We start from the raw sequence: 19887 nt of genomic DNA on the forward strand, positions 1-19887 counted from the left end.
AAAAAAGTTTGCCCCTCATCCACGGCCTCATGGGGGAGACGTCATGAAACCCTTATACCATACACCTACATATCCCCATGATGCTACGGTTGCTTAGGTGGAAGGTACGACGCGCCAACAAATCCCTTAAAAAGGATACAAAATGAGAAGGGGTGAATCTCTTCTTACCAACTCCGGTGGAACAGCGGCTCCCTACCAACGGTTGCTACACTTCGTCGCCTCAGCCCAACCCCTCTTGGATTTCGTCAGGGTGAGCACAGCCACCTCGACCGTCCGCCTAAATTTCGCCGAGGAGAGAGCGCCAAGCTACTGGGAAATGGCTTATAGGTGAACCCAAGTGAGTGGCGGGTGCCTGGACTTACCTTTCACAGGTTGGTGCAATGCAGTGGCGGGCGGCACTCAACATCCACACCATACACGATCAGAAGGGTGCAGGGAACAGAGCTAGTGGCTGGTTCTGGCCTGAAGGGTGCAGGGAACAACTCTAGTGGGTGGCGCGTCAGGGAGAGAGAGAGAGAGTCGCCCATGAAGCTAGGTCTTAGCAACTCCGTCGGATAATACTACATCTGGCTTCGCTCCACTCTTCCTGCTCCGAGGAGCTGTAGCATTCGGCGCCACTCCGCCCGCTCTGCAAGCCGAGTTCCGGAGCAGAGTGAATCCAAACTGGCTCTTAGACTAGCCCTGATGGAGAGTAACTTACACTAGTAATATAAACGCTACCCTAGGCTATGTTACTAGTTCCATAGTGCGTAGTAACACATGTGTGGTGTCATGCAAAGCTTTATTTATTACATTATAGACTCATATTGTCTTGAGATATGTGATTATAGACTCATTGCCACATAGACAAATTTGCTGAATTGGACCCGATGTTACTCTTGAAGTTACGCCCACTATAACCAGTGTTAGAAATGTGGCCCTGGGTTAGTGGCAACTCCCTCCCTGACTTCCTGGATTCCATGGACCACTCTCTCTCTCTCTCTCTCTCTCTCTCTTCGTGCTCTAAATTGTATCTCCGTATTGTAATATAAGACGTTTTTTAACATTGTACTATATACCATATGCTAGTTACTTGTATCCGACATAGGCTGGCCTATGAAATACCCACACACAGGCATTCTTTGTAGAAAGGCTGGGATCTCCTCCACATTCGTCTGTAGAAAGGTTGGCCTAGTTACAAGAAAAATTGTGTGTGTGTGCGCACGCGCGTGTAGTGTGTGTGTGTGCGCGCGGTTGGCGCCGGTGGCGGCGTGGTCGATTGGAGGAAGGAGAGGCCGGGGGAGGGGCTCACAGTGCGCGCGGGCGAGGTCGAGGCGATGGCGATGGGGACGGTGACGGCGCGGGACGGGGCGGCGGCGCGACGGGGACGGGGACGGCGATGGCGCGGGGACGGCGACGGGCACGGCGACGGCGCGAGACGGGGCGGCGGCGCGACGGGGACGGCGACGGCGCGGGACAGCGCGACGGGGGCGGCGACGGCGCGGGACGGGGATGGCGACGGCGTGGGACGGGGCGGCAGCAGAGAGAAGTGGGAGATGAGAAACTGAAATTTTTGAAGTATTTTCTTATATAGGAGGCACCTTTAGTACCGGTTGGAGCCACCAACCGGTACAAAGGCTTGTTTTGGCCAGGCCAAGCGGCGGGAAGGGCTGGCCTTTAGTACCGGGTGGTGGCTCCAACCGGTACTAAAGACCCCCCCTTTAGTACCGGTTGGAGCCACGACTCGGTACTAAACGGGGGTGCGCCGCAAGGCGAGGGGCGCAAAGTTTAGTCCCACCTCGCCTAGCGAAGGGCAGTCGCACTGTTTTATAAATCCAGTCGCGGCTGCTCCTTCGAGCTCCTCTCCAAAACAGGCCTTCTGGGCCTACCTGTTCTGTGCTGCCCTCTGGCCTAGTAGGCGGGCTTTTTGCATATGACTTTCAAAACAGTTATCTTGGGCCCGTCAACGTCATTCGGATCAAGTTGTCCGCCAGGACCCTTCCTGAAGACTACCTTCAAATCCTTGACCATATCATGTACATCAGCACCAGTACGGTGGCGAGGCTTCGTCCGGTGATCCGCCTCACCTTTGAAATGCTTGCCTTTCTTTCTTACAGGATGCCTGCTCGGAAGAAATCGATGATCTCTCAGGTATACATTCTTCCTACAATTATCCAAATATATACTATCGGTATCATCCAAACACTGCGTGCATGCACGGTATCCCTTGTTTGTCTGTCCTGAAAGGTTACTGAGAGCAGGCCAATCATTGATGGTCACGAACAGCAACGCCTTTAGGTCAAATTCTTCTTGTCCGTGCTCATCCGACGCACGTACACCTGTTCCATTCCACAACTGTTATTATTTATTTATTTCCTTATATCATGATAAATGTTTATTATTCATGCTAGAATTGTATTAACCGGAAACATAATACATGTGTGAATACATAGACAAACAGTATGTCACTAGTATGCCTCTACTTGACTAGCTCGTTGATCAAAGATGGTTAAGTTTCCTAACCATAGACATGAGTTGTCATTTGATTAACGGGATCGCATCATTAGGAGAATGATGTGATTGACTTGACCCATCCCGTTAGCTTAGCACTTGATCGTTTAGTATGTTGCTATTGCTTTCTTCATGACTTATACATGTTCCTATGACTATGAGATTATGCAACTCCCGTTTACCGGAGGAACACTTTGTGTGCTACCAAACGTCACAACGTAACTGGGTGATTATAAAGGTGCTCTACAGGTGTCTCCGAAGGTACTTGTTGGGTTGGCGTATTTCGAGATTAGGATCTGTCACTCCGATTGTCGGAGAGGTATCTCTGGGCCCTCTCGGTAATGCACATCACTTAAGCCTTGCAAGCATTGCAACTAATGAGTTAGTTGCGAGATGATGTATCACAGAATGAGTAAAGAGACTTGCCGGTAACGAGATTGAACTAGGTATTGAGATACCGACGATCGAATCTCGGGCAAGTAACATACCGATGACAAAGGGAACAACGTATGTTGTTATGCGGTTTGACCGATAAAGATCTTCGTAGAATATGTAGGAGCCAATATGAGCATCCAGGTTCCACTATTGGTTATTGACCGTAGACGTGTCTCGGTCATGTCTACATAGTTCTCGAACCCGTAGGGTCAGCACGCTTAAATTTTCGATGACAGTTATATTATGAGTTTATGAGTTTTGATGTACCGAAGGAGTTAGGAGTCCCGGATGAGATCGGGGACATGAAGAGGAGTCTCGAAATGGTCGAGACGTAAAGACCGATATATTGGACGACTATATTCGAACATCGGAAAGGTTCTGAGTGATTCGGGTATTTTTCGGAGTACCGAAGAGTTACGGGAATTCGTATTGGGCCTTAATGGGCCATACGGGAAAGGAGAGAAAGGCCCCAAAGGGTGGCCGCACCCCTCCCCATGGGCTAGTCCGAATTGGACTAGGGAGGGGGGGCACCCCCTTCCTTCTTTCTCCTTCTCCCTTCCCTTCTCCTACTCCAACAAGGAAAGGAGGAGTCCTACTCCCGATGGGAGTAGGACTCCCCCCTTGGGCGCGCCTCCTCCCCTTGGCCGGCCCCCTCCTCCTTGCTCCTTTATATACGGGGGCAGGGGGGCACCCAAAGACACAACAATTGATCCTTGAGATCTCTTAGCCGTGTGCGGTGCCCCCCTCCACCATAATCCTCGATAATATTGTAGCGGTGCTTAGGCGAAGCCCTGCAACGGTAGAACATCAAGATCATCACCACGCCGTCGTGCTGACGGAACTCTTCCCCGACACTTTGCTGGATCGGAGTGCAGGGATCGTCATCGAGCTGAACGTGTGCTAGAACTCGGAGGTGCCATAGTTTCGGTGCTTGATCGGTCGGGCCGTGAAGACGTACGACTACATCAACCGCGTTCTCATAACGCTTCCGCTTTTGGTCTACGAGGGTACGTGGACAACACTCTCCCCTCTCGTTGCTATGCATCACCATGATCTTGCGTGTGCGTAGGAAATTTTTTGAAATTACTACGTTCCCCAACAGTGGTATCAGAGCCTAGGTTTTATGTGTTGATGTTATATGCACGAGTAGAACATAAGTGAGTTGTGGGCGATATAAGTCATACTGCTTACCAGCATGTCATACTTTGGTTCGGCGGTATTGTAGGATGAAGCGGCCCGGACCGACATTACGCGTACGCTTACGCGAGGCTGGTTCTACCGACGTGCTTTGCACACAGGTGGCTGGCGGGTGTCAGTTTCTCCAACTTTAGTTGAACCGAGTGTGGCTACGCCCGGTCCTTGCGAAGGTTAAAATAGCACCAACTTGACAAACTATCATTGTGGTTTTGATGCGTAGGTAAGATTGGTTCTTGCAAAGCCCGTAGCAGCCACGTAAAACTTGCAACAACAAAGTAGAGGATGTCTAACTTGTTTTTGCAGGGCATGTTGTGATGTGATATGGTCAAGACGTGATAAGATATAAGTTGTTGTATGAGATGATCATGTTTTATTGAAGTTATCGGCAACTGGCAAAAGCCTTATGGTTGTCTCTCTATTGCATAAGATGCAAGCGCCAAATATTGCTTTACATTATCGCTATGCGATAGCAATAGTTGCAAAAGCAATAGTTGGCGAGACGACCACGTGACGACACATTGATATAGATCAAGATGATGGAGATCATGGTGTCAAGCCGGTGATGATAGAGATCATGACGGTACTTTGGAGATGGATATCAAAAGGCGCAAGATGATCATGGCCATATCATGTCACATATTTTGATTGCATGTGATGTTTATCTTTTATGCATCTTATCTTGCTTTGTTTGACGGTAGCATTATAAGATGATCTCTCACTAAATTTCAAGGTATAAGTGTTCTTCCTGAGTATGCACCGTTGCCAAAGTTCGTCGTGCCCAGACACCACGTGATGATCGGGTGTGATAAGCTCTATGTCCATCTACAACGGATGCAAGCCAGTTTTGCACACGCAGAATACTCAGGTTAAACTTGACGAGCCTAGCATATGCAGATATGGCCTCAGAACACTGAGACCGAAAGGTCGAGCGTGAATCATATAGTAGATATAATCAACATAGTAATGTTCACCATTGAAAGCTACTCCATTTCATGTGATGATCGGTTATGGTTAGTTGATATGGATCACGTAATCACTTAGAGGATTAGAGGGATGTCTATCTAAGTGGGAGTTCTTTAGTAATATGATTAATTGAACTTAAATTTATCATGAACTTAGTCCTGGTAGTATTAGCATATCTATGTTGTAGATCAATAGCTCGCGTTGTTGCTTCCCTATGTTTATTTTTGATATGTTCCTAGAGAAAACTGAGTTGAAAATGTTAGTAGAAATGATGCGGATTGGATCCGTGATTTGAGGACTATCCTCATTGCTGCACAGAAAAATTATGTCCTTGATGCACCGCTAGGTGACAGACCTATTGCAGGAGCAAATACAAACGTTATGAACGTTTGGCTAGCTCAATATGATGACTACTTGATAGTTTAGTGCACCATGCTTAACGGCTTAGAATCGGGACTTCAAAGACGTTTTGAACGTCATGGACCATATGAGATGTTCCAGGAGTTGAAGTTAATATTTCAAGCAAATATCCGAGTTGAGAGATATGAAGTCTCCAACAAGTTCTATAGCTAAAAGATGGAGGAGAATCGCTCAAGCAGTGAGCATGTGCTCAGAATGTCTGAGTACTACAATCGCTTGAATCAAGTGGGAGTTAATCTTCCATATAAGATAGTGATTGACAGAATTCTCTAGTCACCATCACCAAGTTAGTAGAACTTCGTGATGAACTATAATATGCAAGGGATAACGGAAATGATTCCCAAGCTCTTCGTGATGCTGAAATCGACGAAGGTAGAAATCAAGAAAAACATCAAGTGTTGATGGTTGACGAGACCACTAGTTTCAAGAAAAGGGCAAATGAAAGAAGGGGAACTTCAAGAAGAACGTCAAGCAAGTTGCTACTCAAGTGAAGAAGCCCAAGTCTAGACCTAAGCCTGAGACTAAGTGCTTCTACTGCAAAGGGACTGGTCACTGGAAGCGGAACTACTCCAAATATTTGGCAGATAAGAAGGATGGGAAAGTGAACAAAGGTATATTTGATATACATGTTATTGATGTGTACTTTACTAGTGTTTATAGCAACCCCTCAGTATTTGATACTGGTTCAGTTGCTAAGAGTAGTAACTCGAAATGGGAGTTGTAGAATAAACAGAGACTAGTTAGGGGTGAAGTGACGATGTGTGTTGGATGTGGTTCCAAGATTGATATGATCATCATCGCACTCTCCCTATACTTTCGGGATTAGTGTTGAAACTAAATAAGTGTTATTTAGTGTTTGCGTTGAGCATGAATATGATTTGATCATATTTATTGCAATACGGTTGTTCATTTAAGTTAGAGAACAATTGTTGTTCTTTTTACATGAATAAAACCTTCTATGGTCATACACACCAAAAAATGGTTTGTTGGATCTCAATCGTAGTAATACACATATTCATAATATTGAAGCCAAAAGATGCAAAGTGAATAATGATAGTGCAAGTTATTTATGGCACTTCCGTTTAAGTCATATTGGTGTAAAGCGCATGAAGAAACTCCATGCTGATGTTTGCGAACCATGCCTTATGGGCAAGATGACAAAAACTCCGTTCTCGGGAACAATGGAGCGAGCAACCGACTTATTGGAAATAATACATACTGATGTATGCGGACCGATGAGTGTTAAGGCTCGTGACAAGTATCGTTATTTTCTGAACTTCACAGATGATTTGAAGCAGATATGGGTATATCTACTTGAACATAAGTCTGAAACATTTGAAAAGTTCAAAGAATTTCAGAGTGAAGTGGTAAATCATCGTAACAAGAAAATAAAGTTTATACGATCTGATCGTGGAGGAGAATATTTGGGTTACGAGTTTGGCTTTCAGTTAAAACAATGTGAAATAGTTTCACCACTCACGCCACCTGGAACACCACAATGTAATGGTGTGTCCGAACGTCATAACCGTACTTTATTGGATATAGTACAATCTATGATGTTTCTTACCGATTTACCACTATAGTTTTGGGGTCAGCACGCTTAAATTTTCGATGACAGTTATATTATGAGTTTATGAGTTTTGATGTACCGAAGGAGTTCGGAGTCCCGGATGAGATCGGGGACATGACGAGGAGTCTCGAAATGGTCGAGACGTAAAGATCGATATATTGGACGGATATATTTGGACATCAGAAAGGTTCCGAGTGATTCGGGTATTTTTCGGAGTACCGGAGAGTTACGGGAATTCGTATTTGGCCTTAATGGGCCATACGGGAAAGGAGAGAAAGGCCCCAAAGGGTGGCCGCACCCCTCCCCATTGGCTAGTCCGAATTGGACTAGGGAGGGGGGCGCCCCCTTCCTTCTTTCTCCTTCTCCCTTCCCTTCTCCTACTCCAACAAGGAAAGAAGGAGTCCTACTCCCAATGGGAGTAGGACTCCCCCCTTGGCGCGCCTCCTCCCCTTGGCCGGCCCCCTCCTCCTTGCTCCTTTATATACGGGGGCAGGGGGGCACCCCAAAGATACAACAATTGATCCTTGAGATCTCTTAGCCGTGTGCGGTGCCCCCCTTCACCATAATCCTCGATAATATTGTAGCGGTGCTTAGGCGAAGCCCTGCGACGGTAGAACATTGAGATCGTCACCACGCCGTCGTGCTGACGGAACTCTTCCCCAACACTTTGCTGGATCGGAGTCCGGGGATCGTCACCGAGCTGAACGTGTGCTATAACTCGGAGGTGCCGTAGTTTCGATGCTTGATCGGTCGGGCCGTGAAGACGTATGACTACATCAACCGCGTTGTTATAACGCTTCCACTTTCGGTCTACGAGGGTACGTGGACAACACTCTCCCCTCTCGTTGCTATGCATCACCATGATCTTGCATGTGCGTAGGAATTTTTTTGAAATTACTACGTTCCCCAACAGAAGATTATACAAACATAGAGTCACAGGCCAGGTGCTATGGTTGCTGCTCTGCTCGCCAATTGGGTATATATAGGCACCTCATTGGTCCCAGTTCGTGGCATGAACCGGGACCAAAGGGCAGCCTATGGTCCCGGTTCAAGTCACCAACCGGGACCAATGGTGGTGGGCCAGGAGCCAGGCCCATTGGTGTCGGTTCATCCCACCAACCGGGACCAAAAGGTCCAGACGAACCGGGACCAATGACCCATGTGGCCTGGAAGGCCCCCTAGGCTCACGAACCGGGACCAATGCCCCCATGGGTCCCGGTTCTGGACTGAACCGGGATTAATGGGCTGACCCGGCCTAAACCAAAGCCCCCTTTTCTACTAGTGCAAAAGGATTAATGCCATATGCGCTTAGAGCAAATCATACGTTGCTTGCGTCACCTACAAACTCCTCCCTGTACTTTCTCTCGACTTTTCTCCACTGCGACCCGTCAGCTGGTACTCTCAACTTTCCGTCTTTCTTACGGTCTTCTCTGTGCCATCGCATCACCTTGGCATGCTCTTTGTTTTGGAACAAACGTTTCAACCGTGGTATTATAGGAGCATACCACATCACCTTGGCAAGAATCATCTTCCTGGGGCGCTCGCCCTCGACATCACCAGGGTCATCGCGGCTGGTCTTATAGCGCAATGCACCGCATACCGGGCAAGCTTCAAATCCTTGTACTCACCGTGCTAGAGGATGCACCTCTAACCCTAAAGGGCAGACAGCCTTCTTTGCTACGTACGTACTCTCGGGCAATTCGTTGTCCTTTGGAAGCATATTCTTTATTATTACCTGCAACTTTCTAAATCCCTTGTCAGATACAGCATTCTCTGCCTTCCATTGCAGCAATTCCAGTGTGGTGCCCAACTTTTTCTTGTCATCTTCGCAATTTGGGTACAACAATTTATTGTGATCCTCTAACATGCGCTGCAACTTCTTCTTCTCCAAATCACTTGCGCATTTTCTCTTTGCATCGGCAATGGCCCGACCTAGATCATCAGCGGGCTCATCTGATGCCTCTTCTTCAGCTTCTTACCGCATTGCCGGCTCAACTTCTTCCCCAATTGTTGTATCATCGTATTCAGGAAAACCATGGCTAGGATAGCTGTCGCGTCCTCTTCTTCTTCATTGTCTTCCATCATAACCCCTCTTTCTCCGTGCTTGGTCCAAACATTATAGTGGGGCATGAAACCGGACTCAAACAGGTGGACGTGAATGGTTCTTGACTTAGAGTAATTATGATCATTCTTACAGCCAGCACATGGACAAGGCATAAAACCATCCGCCCGCTTGTTTGCCTCAGCAGCAAGCAGAAAAGTTTGCACGCCATTAATGAACTCAGGAGAGCATCGGTCATCGTACAATCATTGTTGACTCATCTTCATTACACAACACCGAAAAGATCAAATTAATACAAGTTCATAAATAAAGTTCATAAAACACTTAAATGCAACAAACAAATAACTCTCTAACTAAAGCATTTAAATGCAACAACAAATACGATCAAGATCGCAACTAAGGTAACAATTGATCCAACAACATAATGATACCAAGCCTCACTATCAATGGCATATTTTCTACTCTTTCTAATTTTCAAGCGCATTTTCTCCATCTTGAACTTGTGATCATCGACGACATCAGCAACATGCAACTCTTATTCCATCTTCTTTCCCTCAATTCTTTTTAATTTTTCTTTCAAATACTCGTTTTCTCTTTGAACTAAATTTAACCTCTCGACAATAGGGTCGGTTGGAATTTCCGGTTCACATACCTCCTAGATAAAAATATCTATGTCAACTTGATGGGCATAATTTGTCATAAACACGAAATGCAACAAATAATTATAAAAGAGAATATACCACATCCGAATCATAACAAGGACGAGGGCCGATGGGGACGGATATCGAAACCATGGCACTATGTATAACAAACAACGTACGGGTAAGATAATTATACGAGTAACTACACATCCAAATCACACAAACATCAATTTTTTATATAAAAAATTCATGAACAAGAGGCTCACCAAAAGGTGGTGCCGGCGACGGGACGGTGCGGGCGATCGACGGTGGTTTCGACGAAGATTTAGAAGGCACTAAGTAAACCACACCTACATATGCAAACTAAGTGTTATTTTGACCTCAGATTACATATAAATCAAATACTACCACATATAATTCCTCCCAAATTACTAACCCATAAATTAATCACTATATAAACCATTGCAAGAGCTAATCTAGCAATGAGAGATGAAAGGACAAAGTTGCTAACCTTTGTGATCATTTGAATAGATGGGGGGCCTTCAAATCTTAACAAAATTTGGGCAAAATTTGTGATGAGCTCGAGAGGAAGGGAAGAACAGAGGAGAAGAGAAAGGGGGAAGAAGTGAGCTCGGGTGGACAAAGGGTTTATATAGGGCGACCTTTAGTACCGGTTCGTGGCACGAACTGGTACTAAAGGTGCTGGAGGGGCCCCCAGACTGACAACATCCTGCCACCACTCTCTTTAGTATCGGTTCGTGGCACGAACCGGTGCTAAAAGTTCGGCAAGAACCGATACAAATGAGAGCAGCCCGGCTAGCCGTTGAAACCGGCACTAATAGACACATTAGTGCCGGCTTAAATTCAAAAAGGCACTAATAAGCTGAACATTCACTAAGCCCCTTGCATTGTAAGGCCCAGGTGCTAAACGAAGCCACTAGCGCAAAGCGCAACGGCTTATGGTAGCAGAAACCTAGCTAGAGTTAAGATTGCCATGGGATTTTCCATAAGAAAGGAGATTGGCATGGGATTTTCCATAAAAATAAGAGAGATTCGCATGGGATTAGGGCTTAGGGTAGTAGACTTTCGTCCCCGGCGGCCAGGAACTTAGCTAGACATGACATTCTTAAAAAAACATTTAAATGTAAATTAGACAAACTGTTTTCGAAAGGCCGGACTTTGTTTTAGGCAACCGAAAGGCCGGACTGGGCGGGTAAGGGTTGCCGTCTTGTTTCTTATCCATTTTAGGTGGAGCATTGCTATGCGTACGACTATTTCCATACGAATTTCATACGGCACTGTATATCACACCGTCCTTGTGTCAGAGCAAGGCGCTGCCCACCACCCGATCAGGAATCGTACAAAATCGTATATCCAAACTGGCACTAATATTATTATGTTAAATGATCATGCCATATATTAAATGGAAATAAGATAATTTATTACCATATATGTTGTCCATAATATTTCTTCATTTTATTTACCAAAGAACATGGAAACTTAATTAAGTGCAAAGAAGATTTAGGCCCAATTATGACACGTGGCCGACTATGTGTTAAATATCCGATATTTTTGACAAAGGTTCCCAGCATATTCACCTTATTTTTTTTGTTTTTAATCCATAAATTTATAATTTTTACCATCTCATTTAGCTCGAAACTAGCTCGAGATCGACTCGAGATCGTTACAAGCTGAGCACGAGTCATGTTATACAACTCGATCACGAGTTTCACTCAGTTTGAGCTCGCTCGAATTTTCATATGAGTTGAGCTGAGCCAACTCCAACTCGCTCGAGCTTGACTCGTTTGCAGCCCTACACGTATATAGCCTAGCTGTCCCTGTCATGCAAACCATCAGATGCATGCAATGCGGGCTGTAGTACTCCTTCTGTAAACTAATATAAGATCTTTAGTGATCTAGAAGATGTTATATTAGTTCACAAAGGAATTAATTAACTGGGGTACTGAGTCCAGTACTAATCTTCCAAACAGCCCCTGAAACGCCTTCATACATCTGCATTTCATCTCCCTATAGTAAACTGGCATTAGCGGTGCCATTTTACCCATGCTCTGTTAATGGCCAAATTAAGCCGACACGGTGCCGTTACCTGATGCTCTGTTTTCCTCCTCGGTTTTGTCAGGCGGCAGGCCACTGCTCGCGTTCCTCTCCACCACTGCTGGTCGAAACGGAGCATCCAAATGGTCGACACCTGGAATGACTCATTGGATGTGTAGTGCGAAATCTGTGGAGCGATGGATCTTGACTATTGTACCATACGTGTTCGTTGTGTGCGGCTCCGCACCGTACTGTGAATTTCTTGTAATCTTGTTCATCCATCAGCGGTGGTTGATGGAGCATGTGTGGCTGCCTCGGCAGATCCATCAACTGCCAATATGAAAACAAGAGGAGGAGGAAAATTGTGTTAGGCTTCATATATTCACATATATTTGACCTCAAGAACAGAGGAAAGATGTTTCAGGAGTAACTTATTTGGTGTGCATGCATGCACCAACAAAGGATCGTGGAAACATACTGGTTTCCAAGGATGAATAAGTGTTGTAGGAATCCAAGTAAGCAGATGTATTACTAGGAGGGTACCTGCATCGTTCGGTTGCCTCGCCACCTCATCACCCCCATCTGAACTGGCACATGAAAGTTTAAAATATTTCATGCCATCTTCAAGCCTCATCTTGATGCTTGGGTGTCCTGAAGAGACGCTGAGGGCATTCGTCAAGATAGCCTCCGCGTCGGCAGCCCTTCTTTGTGACTCTGTATCCGCTCGCTCAAAGCAAATACCAACGTCAACTTGCCTAAGATTCGGCAGGTGCTCCACGCCCTTAATGGCCGAGGGGCCGAGATGCTCCACCCCTTGCTCATGGATTTCCAGAACCAAGTTTTGGAGTTCGGGCATCGCCCATGCCATGAAGGTTAGACACGGGGTGAAGCACGTGATTCTCAAATATTTGAGAACCCGGAATGTCACCGCACCACCACCGATGATAATCCTTTTTCCTGGCGATTTTCTTATCCACAACCATAGGTACAGTAGATTAGGTAACCCTGCGAGCAAATCAATATCCTCCTGCATCAGCTTCTCAACGGTAATTCCCAACATGCAGAGCTTTTGATGTTGACCGATCCAAATTGGAACCCTTGAAAACGTCCAAGTTGCTGCAACATGGAGTTCCTCAAGATTCCTCTCAGTATTGCTAGTGATCAGAGAAGCCAACTCAACACATTGAGGAGAAAATATCTTACTACCAGACCGAAAATTTCTCAGATTGCACCTCATAAGTTTGGACACGGAACACCAGAAAATGCCCATAGAAATTCCATGTTGGCTGGTGGTTTGTTTATCATGATCAGAGCAAAAATAAAGAGACCTGAGATTTGTAAGTTCACTGAGGCCTATTAAATCATCCACCGAGTTCATGTGCACATCAAAGTACCTCAGAGTACGTAGGGCCTTCATCCTACGAATTCCATCAGGTAGCCTTGTTCCAATAGGAACATACAGATGCAACAAGCAAGGCAAATCAACAATATCAGATGGCATGGAAGTAGTAATATGTATATCCAATTTCAGTGTCTCCAAATGTTTCAGGTCCCCAATTAGTCTTGGCAGAATAAGGGTTGGCATATCTTCCTTGTGGCTGATGATGCTCAAATATCTTAGATGAAATAATTTACAGATTGGTGTGAGGTCAATCCTATCAGCCATGCCAGCACCCTGACAATCCACATTCAGAACTCGGATTGACTTGAGTTCATACATAGAGAACTTGAAACAAAACTTGCCAAAAATACCAAGAGATCGGATATGTGGCATGCTTAAGCTTGCTTCTATTGTGCCTTCATTTGCTCCATAATCCAACTGAAGGGAAAGTCGACGAACCTTGCTCCGCAATGCCGCAGTTATGCCCTGTAGATCATCTGCCACACTAAGAAACTTCTCTTCTTCCGACTTGAGTCTTATTAGGTCAAGAATCATATCATGAACTTTACATTCTATGACCTGTCCATCATACCAAATTTTAGTAGGTTGGATCATGCTCCTATTGACAAGCTCATTAAAGTAACTTTCAGCGACCATATCTGCATCCTGGCCTTGTACTTTAGGGATGAAACCTTCAGCCACCCATTCCCTCAAAAGATTTCTCTTCATAATAATGTAATCCTCTGGATACATGGCAATATATAGCAAGCATGTTTTGAGACGATGAGGAAGATTGTTATAGCTAAGGTTCAATACTTGTCTCATCCCCTCCAAAGTCGGGTTTGTTCTCAAATTTGAGCTTAAAGAATTGCACACATACTTCCATTGTGTCACTGATCTAGTTGTCTGACTGACCAAAAGGCTAGCTATACTGACAATGGCTAGCGGGAGACCACCACATTTTTTTAGAATTTCAATTGAAATCTCTTCTAATGGCTGAAGATCAACCTGTCCAACTCGACTGAAAAATAATTTTCTTGAGTTTTGATCATCAAGAGGACTCATCTTGTAAACAAACTCATGCTGGTAGTTGCAGGTTGCTTTAGCTACCATCTCAATTCTTGTGGTTACGATAACTTTGCTACCTTGTTGGTTCTTTGGGAACACACAACGAATAATTCCCCATACTGATTCGTCCCATATATCGTCAATGACGAAAAAGTACCTGCCAACATTTTATATTAAATATGCACTCAATTGCGTAGAAGGGGCAAATAGGGGACTGTAAATCCTCAAATCAAGTATGCATACAATAGGGATTGAGAAGTTACTAAAGTACCTTTTTTCTCTTAGATATTCTCTGATGTATTCAATGAGATCTTGCACCTCATCGGTATGGGTTGCTTGTGGCATCTTAAGTTTTTTGATGATCCTACCGAGAAGCTTCATCATGTTAGGTCTTTGTGATATGGACACAAAAACCTTGCAGTCATATTGCCCTCCAAGCTCATGGTATACTTGAATTGCAAGTGTGGTTTTTCCTAGACCCCCAAACCCAACAATAGAAACCACTCTAAGAGGCTGGACAGATGCAGCCTTTTGGTCAGTCAACAAGTTGATAAGATCCTCTTTTGGACCCTCCATGCCAACAAGGTTGGCCACCTCGACATAGAGCGCAGGCATCCGAGGATCTACAGATACATAGCTAGAACTAGAGGCACACTCATCGAGCTTATACCTTTTCCGACGCTCACTCACATCTTTGACCCATGCCTTCAGCTGCTGGATTTGGTTGGCAAACTGGTGACGCGCTCTCAACATGTTGATGTAGTGAGCAATCTTGCCAACAAATCCGACATCTGGTCTGCTAGAATCCTCACCAGATTCATGCATGAAGTCGTCGATGCAGTCCTCGATGTGAAACGCCATATCCATCACCTGGTTCTTCCACTCTCTGGTCTGTGGATCGATCTCCTCTTCCATGTTCTCGAGCTTCTTGAGGACAGCGTCCATGCTGCCAAGCTCGTCCTTGAGGAACGCCACCTCCCGCTGCATGCTCCTATGCTTCGTGTACTCGTCCCCCATCAAAGTGGCCAGCTTCTCCAAGACAGAGTTCATCACCCCCGTGGAAGCGCTCACCAGCGCCTCGGCTGCCATCTCTGAAGCTAGCCTCCTGGTTCTATTCTCTTGGTTGTGTTGTGTGTGATTTCTTTTCCTGATGGAACAGAGTAAAATGCAGAGCTTTGTGGTATCCATCAGTCTATCATCTTCTGGTGTAGAAAATTCAGCGGAAGCGGTTACAACTTTTATTTTTATTTTCCCACTATAGGTTATATTAATGGGGGATTAATCTGGAGGACTAAAAGTTATAGAGAGGAAGGTGCAAGGAACCTTTCCTCGGGAATAATCCAAGGATGCGTGCTGCCAATATTCGTCTAGATTCTAGTGTACATACGTCCTAACCTAACACCTAACAGTGACTTGTTTGGTTGGGGAAGGCCAACTTGTCAAAGAGATTAGGACATCTCCAACCTCAGCAGAACCATATGTGGCAGTGAGCGAGCGAAGAAAAAGAATCCGGGTCGTCACTTCCGCACGCGCCAAACTGGAAGCCAAGCGATGGTTTCTTCAGATGTTTGGTGGTACATGGAGAAGTGCATGGATGAACCCAGGCACATATGAACCCACTTTAGAAAACACATTTTTAAATGCTAAAAAAAATCGGAAAAAAATTACAAGGGTACGTCTTCATGTTCTATGTGCGTGCATAAAGTTTCACGAAAAATTAACTTTTTTGTGGACCGTGCAAAAAAGACAAAAAATTATGTCGTAGAACACTATTTAGAAGAACTGAAATTTGTCTTTTCTGCGGAGACAAAACAAAAACACTTTTTTTCACAAAAAATAGTGCCGCATACACACATTTGCGGACATGTATGCGTGATATTTTCTTTTGAATTTTTTAACATTTCAAAACGTGCTTAAAATGCATTTTTTGAAAAGTGAGTGCATATGCCCATGGGTTCAGGGGGTGCCCTCCCATGGTACATGGGGCTACCAAGATGTAGGCTGTGAAGACGACTGGAGGCTGGCCCTCATGGCGGCGAGTGCGGTACGGTGTCACTGAGTCTGATTGAATTTAGCATGCACTAGTCATCCACCCGTGCCACTGCACGGGCTAGTTATTTTGGAAAACATGTGAAAATAGAAGTATTGATAGCATTTATGGGATGTTAAATTTCTTACGAATTTGGAAATGGAAAAAAAATTAGAAATCCACCTAAGACATTACGGTTGAAGACACAACATATAATTTCTTCATGGAAAATATAATTCAATTTGTCAAGAACACTATAACCGAGACAAATAGATTGGTTACGTCCATGCCAGAATGGTCATAGTGGAGAACTTGACACATAACCAATCCTAGTGAAAATAGGTTAAAAATTCCTTGACCAAGTTACATATACTTCGGTCATGGAATTGTAAATATAATAACTACATAGGTGTACTAATTCTTGAATTTAGACTCCTTCTGCCCGTGAAACTGAAAACAAAATACTTATTTGCATCTATCCAAAATATAAATGAGGAACTTGTCTTGCCAGATTTCTTTCTTGGGTGTATGGGATGAGTCGCATGAAGTTGGAAAATTGGCAAGTTTGTTTATAACAAGAAGGTGGAGGACCCTATACCTTAGTCGACCATCTATGAATTGAGTGGAACACTGACAATGACAATAGATATGGAAGGAAAGCAAACATTTGAAAACATTATATGACATGGATTTTAACATGCGCGCGCCCACACACAGAGAGAGAAATGTATATTATTATTTTCTGCTACACAAATGTGCATCAACAATGAAAATCTCGAGAAAAAAATTCAGACTTGGAGACTCACAAAAAAGATTACCTGCAATTTTTCGATATAGCTATGCATATATGTCGTCTTCCATGTATAACAATATTAAGATCTGGGCCTGATAGCAGCCTTCGAGTCGCAGTTTTCAAATGGTATAAGAACCACAAAGGCAGTCAAGCTCTTCTAGCATGTACGTCTTCAATTTCCAACATGCCTTTTGTTGCACACACTGTAATACAATAAAAAATATTAATGGGAGGTGTTAAGGAAGATTTTTCAAGTCATGGTATCTAGTCAAAGAGCTTCCAAATGGTATATATACGCTACCAAATCTATATTTACTGTAGCCTTTTGAAGTGTTGAATAGGGGCATGACCACAGGTGCATATCTAAAAGTCAGTTAATATATGCAGATATACCTTCTTATGTTGTTTTCTTACCCCTTTGGATGAAGATATGGCCATAGGTAGCAAGTGTCCAGGTACAGAAGTAATTAATCTCAGGTGCAAAATATTGATTTGAAAGATAATTCAGTGTTGTAGCATACACAACATGTGATTCACTTTAAATCAGTTGACGCCTTTAAATTGAACTTTTAGTCAAGCAATCAACAACATCAAGTATCATGGGGAGAAAGAAAACATCCGATGGATACTGCTACTAATTTTATGAAAGTAGTACTCTAACAAACCATCGATACATAAAAAATGGTCATAGAGAGCAGCCTCACCAAGTCGACATGCACGTCAAATATGATCTCAGGTGCACTATCATCATAGCACAAACCGGTTATGAGTTACGACCATCTAACTAAGTATCATTAAGCATATGACACGATTGCATACCTCAACATCTTCGTATATAAATCCTCATTTATCTGGCCTATTGAACTGGACATACAGAAGCTACCCGTGTTGTGTGGCAGAACAACAGCCCCAGGTTCCGTCCATGGCCATGCCGATGGAGACTGCTGGGCCGCCAATAGTATTGGTGCCTACAGCCTGTGGCCTAACCGGCCGGCCGCCGGGGCTTTGGGACATGGATTAGTCACTGATGATCTGATAGATCCGTTTTTGTCCCTGTCAACAATGGTATTGGCAAATGTACCCGTGCCCCCAGCCTCAATATAATCTCTGTTGCTCCTACAATGGCGGCCAGTAGTTACAGATGGATGATGCTAATCGTGGTGCATGACTTCGTTGGAGAACAGAAGTAAGAAGAGAGAGCGCCCATGGATAAATAATAAAAATCAATAGACCCTGGATGGCAATCCCTCATCATTATAAGCCATCTAGTGTTCCAGAACGGATCAAGGCGGCTGATAAGGCAATCAATAGACCATGTGTTCTTCTTCTCGGATGAAATTCAACACACATGGGAGAAGCGAACGATATAGCAGGAAGAAATCAGAGGAGGATCCGAGAGGCGCCAAATCAGAGGAGGATCCGGGAGGCGCCATTTGCCGCCGATCGAACTCGCCGCTACCAGTTTGCTAGGGATCGTGGGTTGGGAGGACAGGATCGTGGGTTGGGAGGACAGAATAGGGATCGTAGACTTTTTTTTTGGGATGCAGAGTCCTTTTTTTTGCAGGTCCAGTCTTGATTTTAACTGTACGGCTCAAAAAATTTATGGTACAATCCAGAGAGGCCTGAGGGAGGAGACCGGGTTGAGGGCCAACCGTTTTTATTTTGAGACATTTTTTTGTATAGTTTTTTTAGAGATTGGTAGAGGTTTTTTTTTCTTGAACGTGGGATAGATTGTTAGGACTCTATGAGGCACTTCATCCAATGGCTGAAGATTTATAATTTCCAGATCTAACGGACTATTTATTATGTTTTCTAGGATTAACGTGGAGGCTTGATTAATGCTTCCAATCTTTATCTTTACCTAATAATAAAGTAAATTGGGTTTCGGTCGTCCGTCATGGCATTTTTCAGAAAAATCCCTGTATTTTGATGAAATCAACCCACGGTCCGGATTTAAGTCACACCCGAACAATTATTTTACATTTTTTGAAACCCCCCTGATATTTTAGGTAATTCATCCGTGGATCATATCTAAGTCAAACAAATACTTTTTTAAATCATCCATATCTTTTAAACCATAACTCCGATTTGAACATGTTATGTATGAAATTTGATTAGAAAAATATGTAGAATATGAATATGAGATTATTTTTACCTGTTAAGTATTTTAAATATTATTTTAGAATATATATTTAAGTCAAAGAGATGATTTTCTAAATTATGCGTATCTTTTAAACCGTAACTTCGATTTTAACATATCATATATGAAATTTTATTAGAAAAATGTGTGGAATTTAAATATGTTGTTAATTTTACCTGTTAAATATTTTTAAAATATTGTTTTGGAAGCAAACTTATAATTTATAGCGCAAGATTCATTTTTCTTTCATATCGGCGGCGATCCGGATTGCAAATAAACGCCCCACTATAACCATATAGGGAAAAGAAAACATCGATAACTACACATGCATACCTCTAAAAAATGTCGCAGGGGAAAACAACAGATTTCTCATTGCGGGAGTGAGAGAAAGCGAGAGAGAGAGAGAGAGAGAGAGAGAGACGCCTTAGGATTAACCATATTCAAACATGTTTTTTTTTGTTTTGTGTGAACACCGAGGCCATCGCCGGCGAGGGTGAGAAGGAGGATAAGTGGCAACACAAATATGATGCCTCGCAAAAATAAAGAAGATGGACCTATTGTGGTCTTGAGTAATGGTTGTTGGGTTAAAAGCGTGTGTTATGTTTTCTCTTCCATTGCAACGCACAGGCTTTTTTGCTAGTTA

At 44.0% G+C, this 19887-nt stretch overlaps 1 protein-coding gene across 1 annotated transcript; it reads right to left on the bottom strand.

The window, feature by feature from the left end:
• Positions 1 to 11500: 11500 nt before the first annotated feature.
• LOC119328426 (disease resistance protein RGA5-like) lies at positions 11501 to 15419 on the bottom strand. The gene is made up of 3 exons (XM_037601411.1): positions 14554 to 15419; positions 12377 to 14439; positions 11501 to 12163 (listed from the first exon to the last, which is right to left on the bottom strand). Exons 1-3 carry the CDS (start codon positions 15369 to 15371, stop codon positions 12108 to 12110), a joined length of 2937 nt encoding a protein of 978 aa, XP_037457308.1. The 5' UTR covers positions 15372 to 15419; the 3' UTR covers positions 11501 to 12107.
• Positions 15420 to 19887: the final 4468 nt, after the last annotated feature.

The sequence above is a fragment of the Triticum dicoccoides genome, chromosome 7A (assembly GCF_002162155.2).
Source record: "Triticum dicoccoides isolate Atlit2015 ecotype Zavitan chromosome 7A, WEW_v2.0, whole genome shotgun sequence".
Lineage (NCBI taxonomy): Eukaryota > Viridiplantae > Streptophyta > Magnoliopsida > Poales > Poaceae > Triticum > Triticum dicoccoides.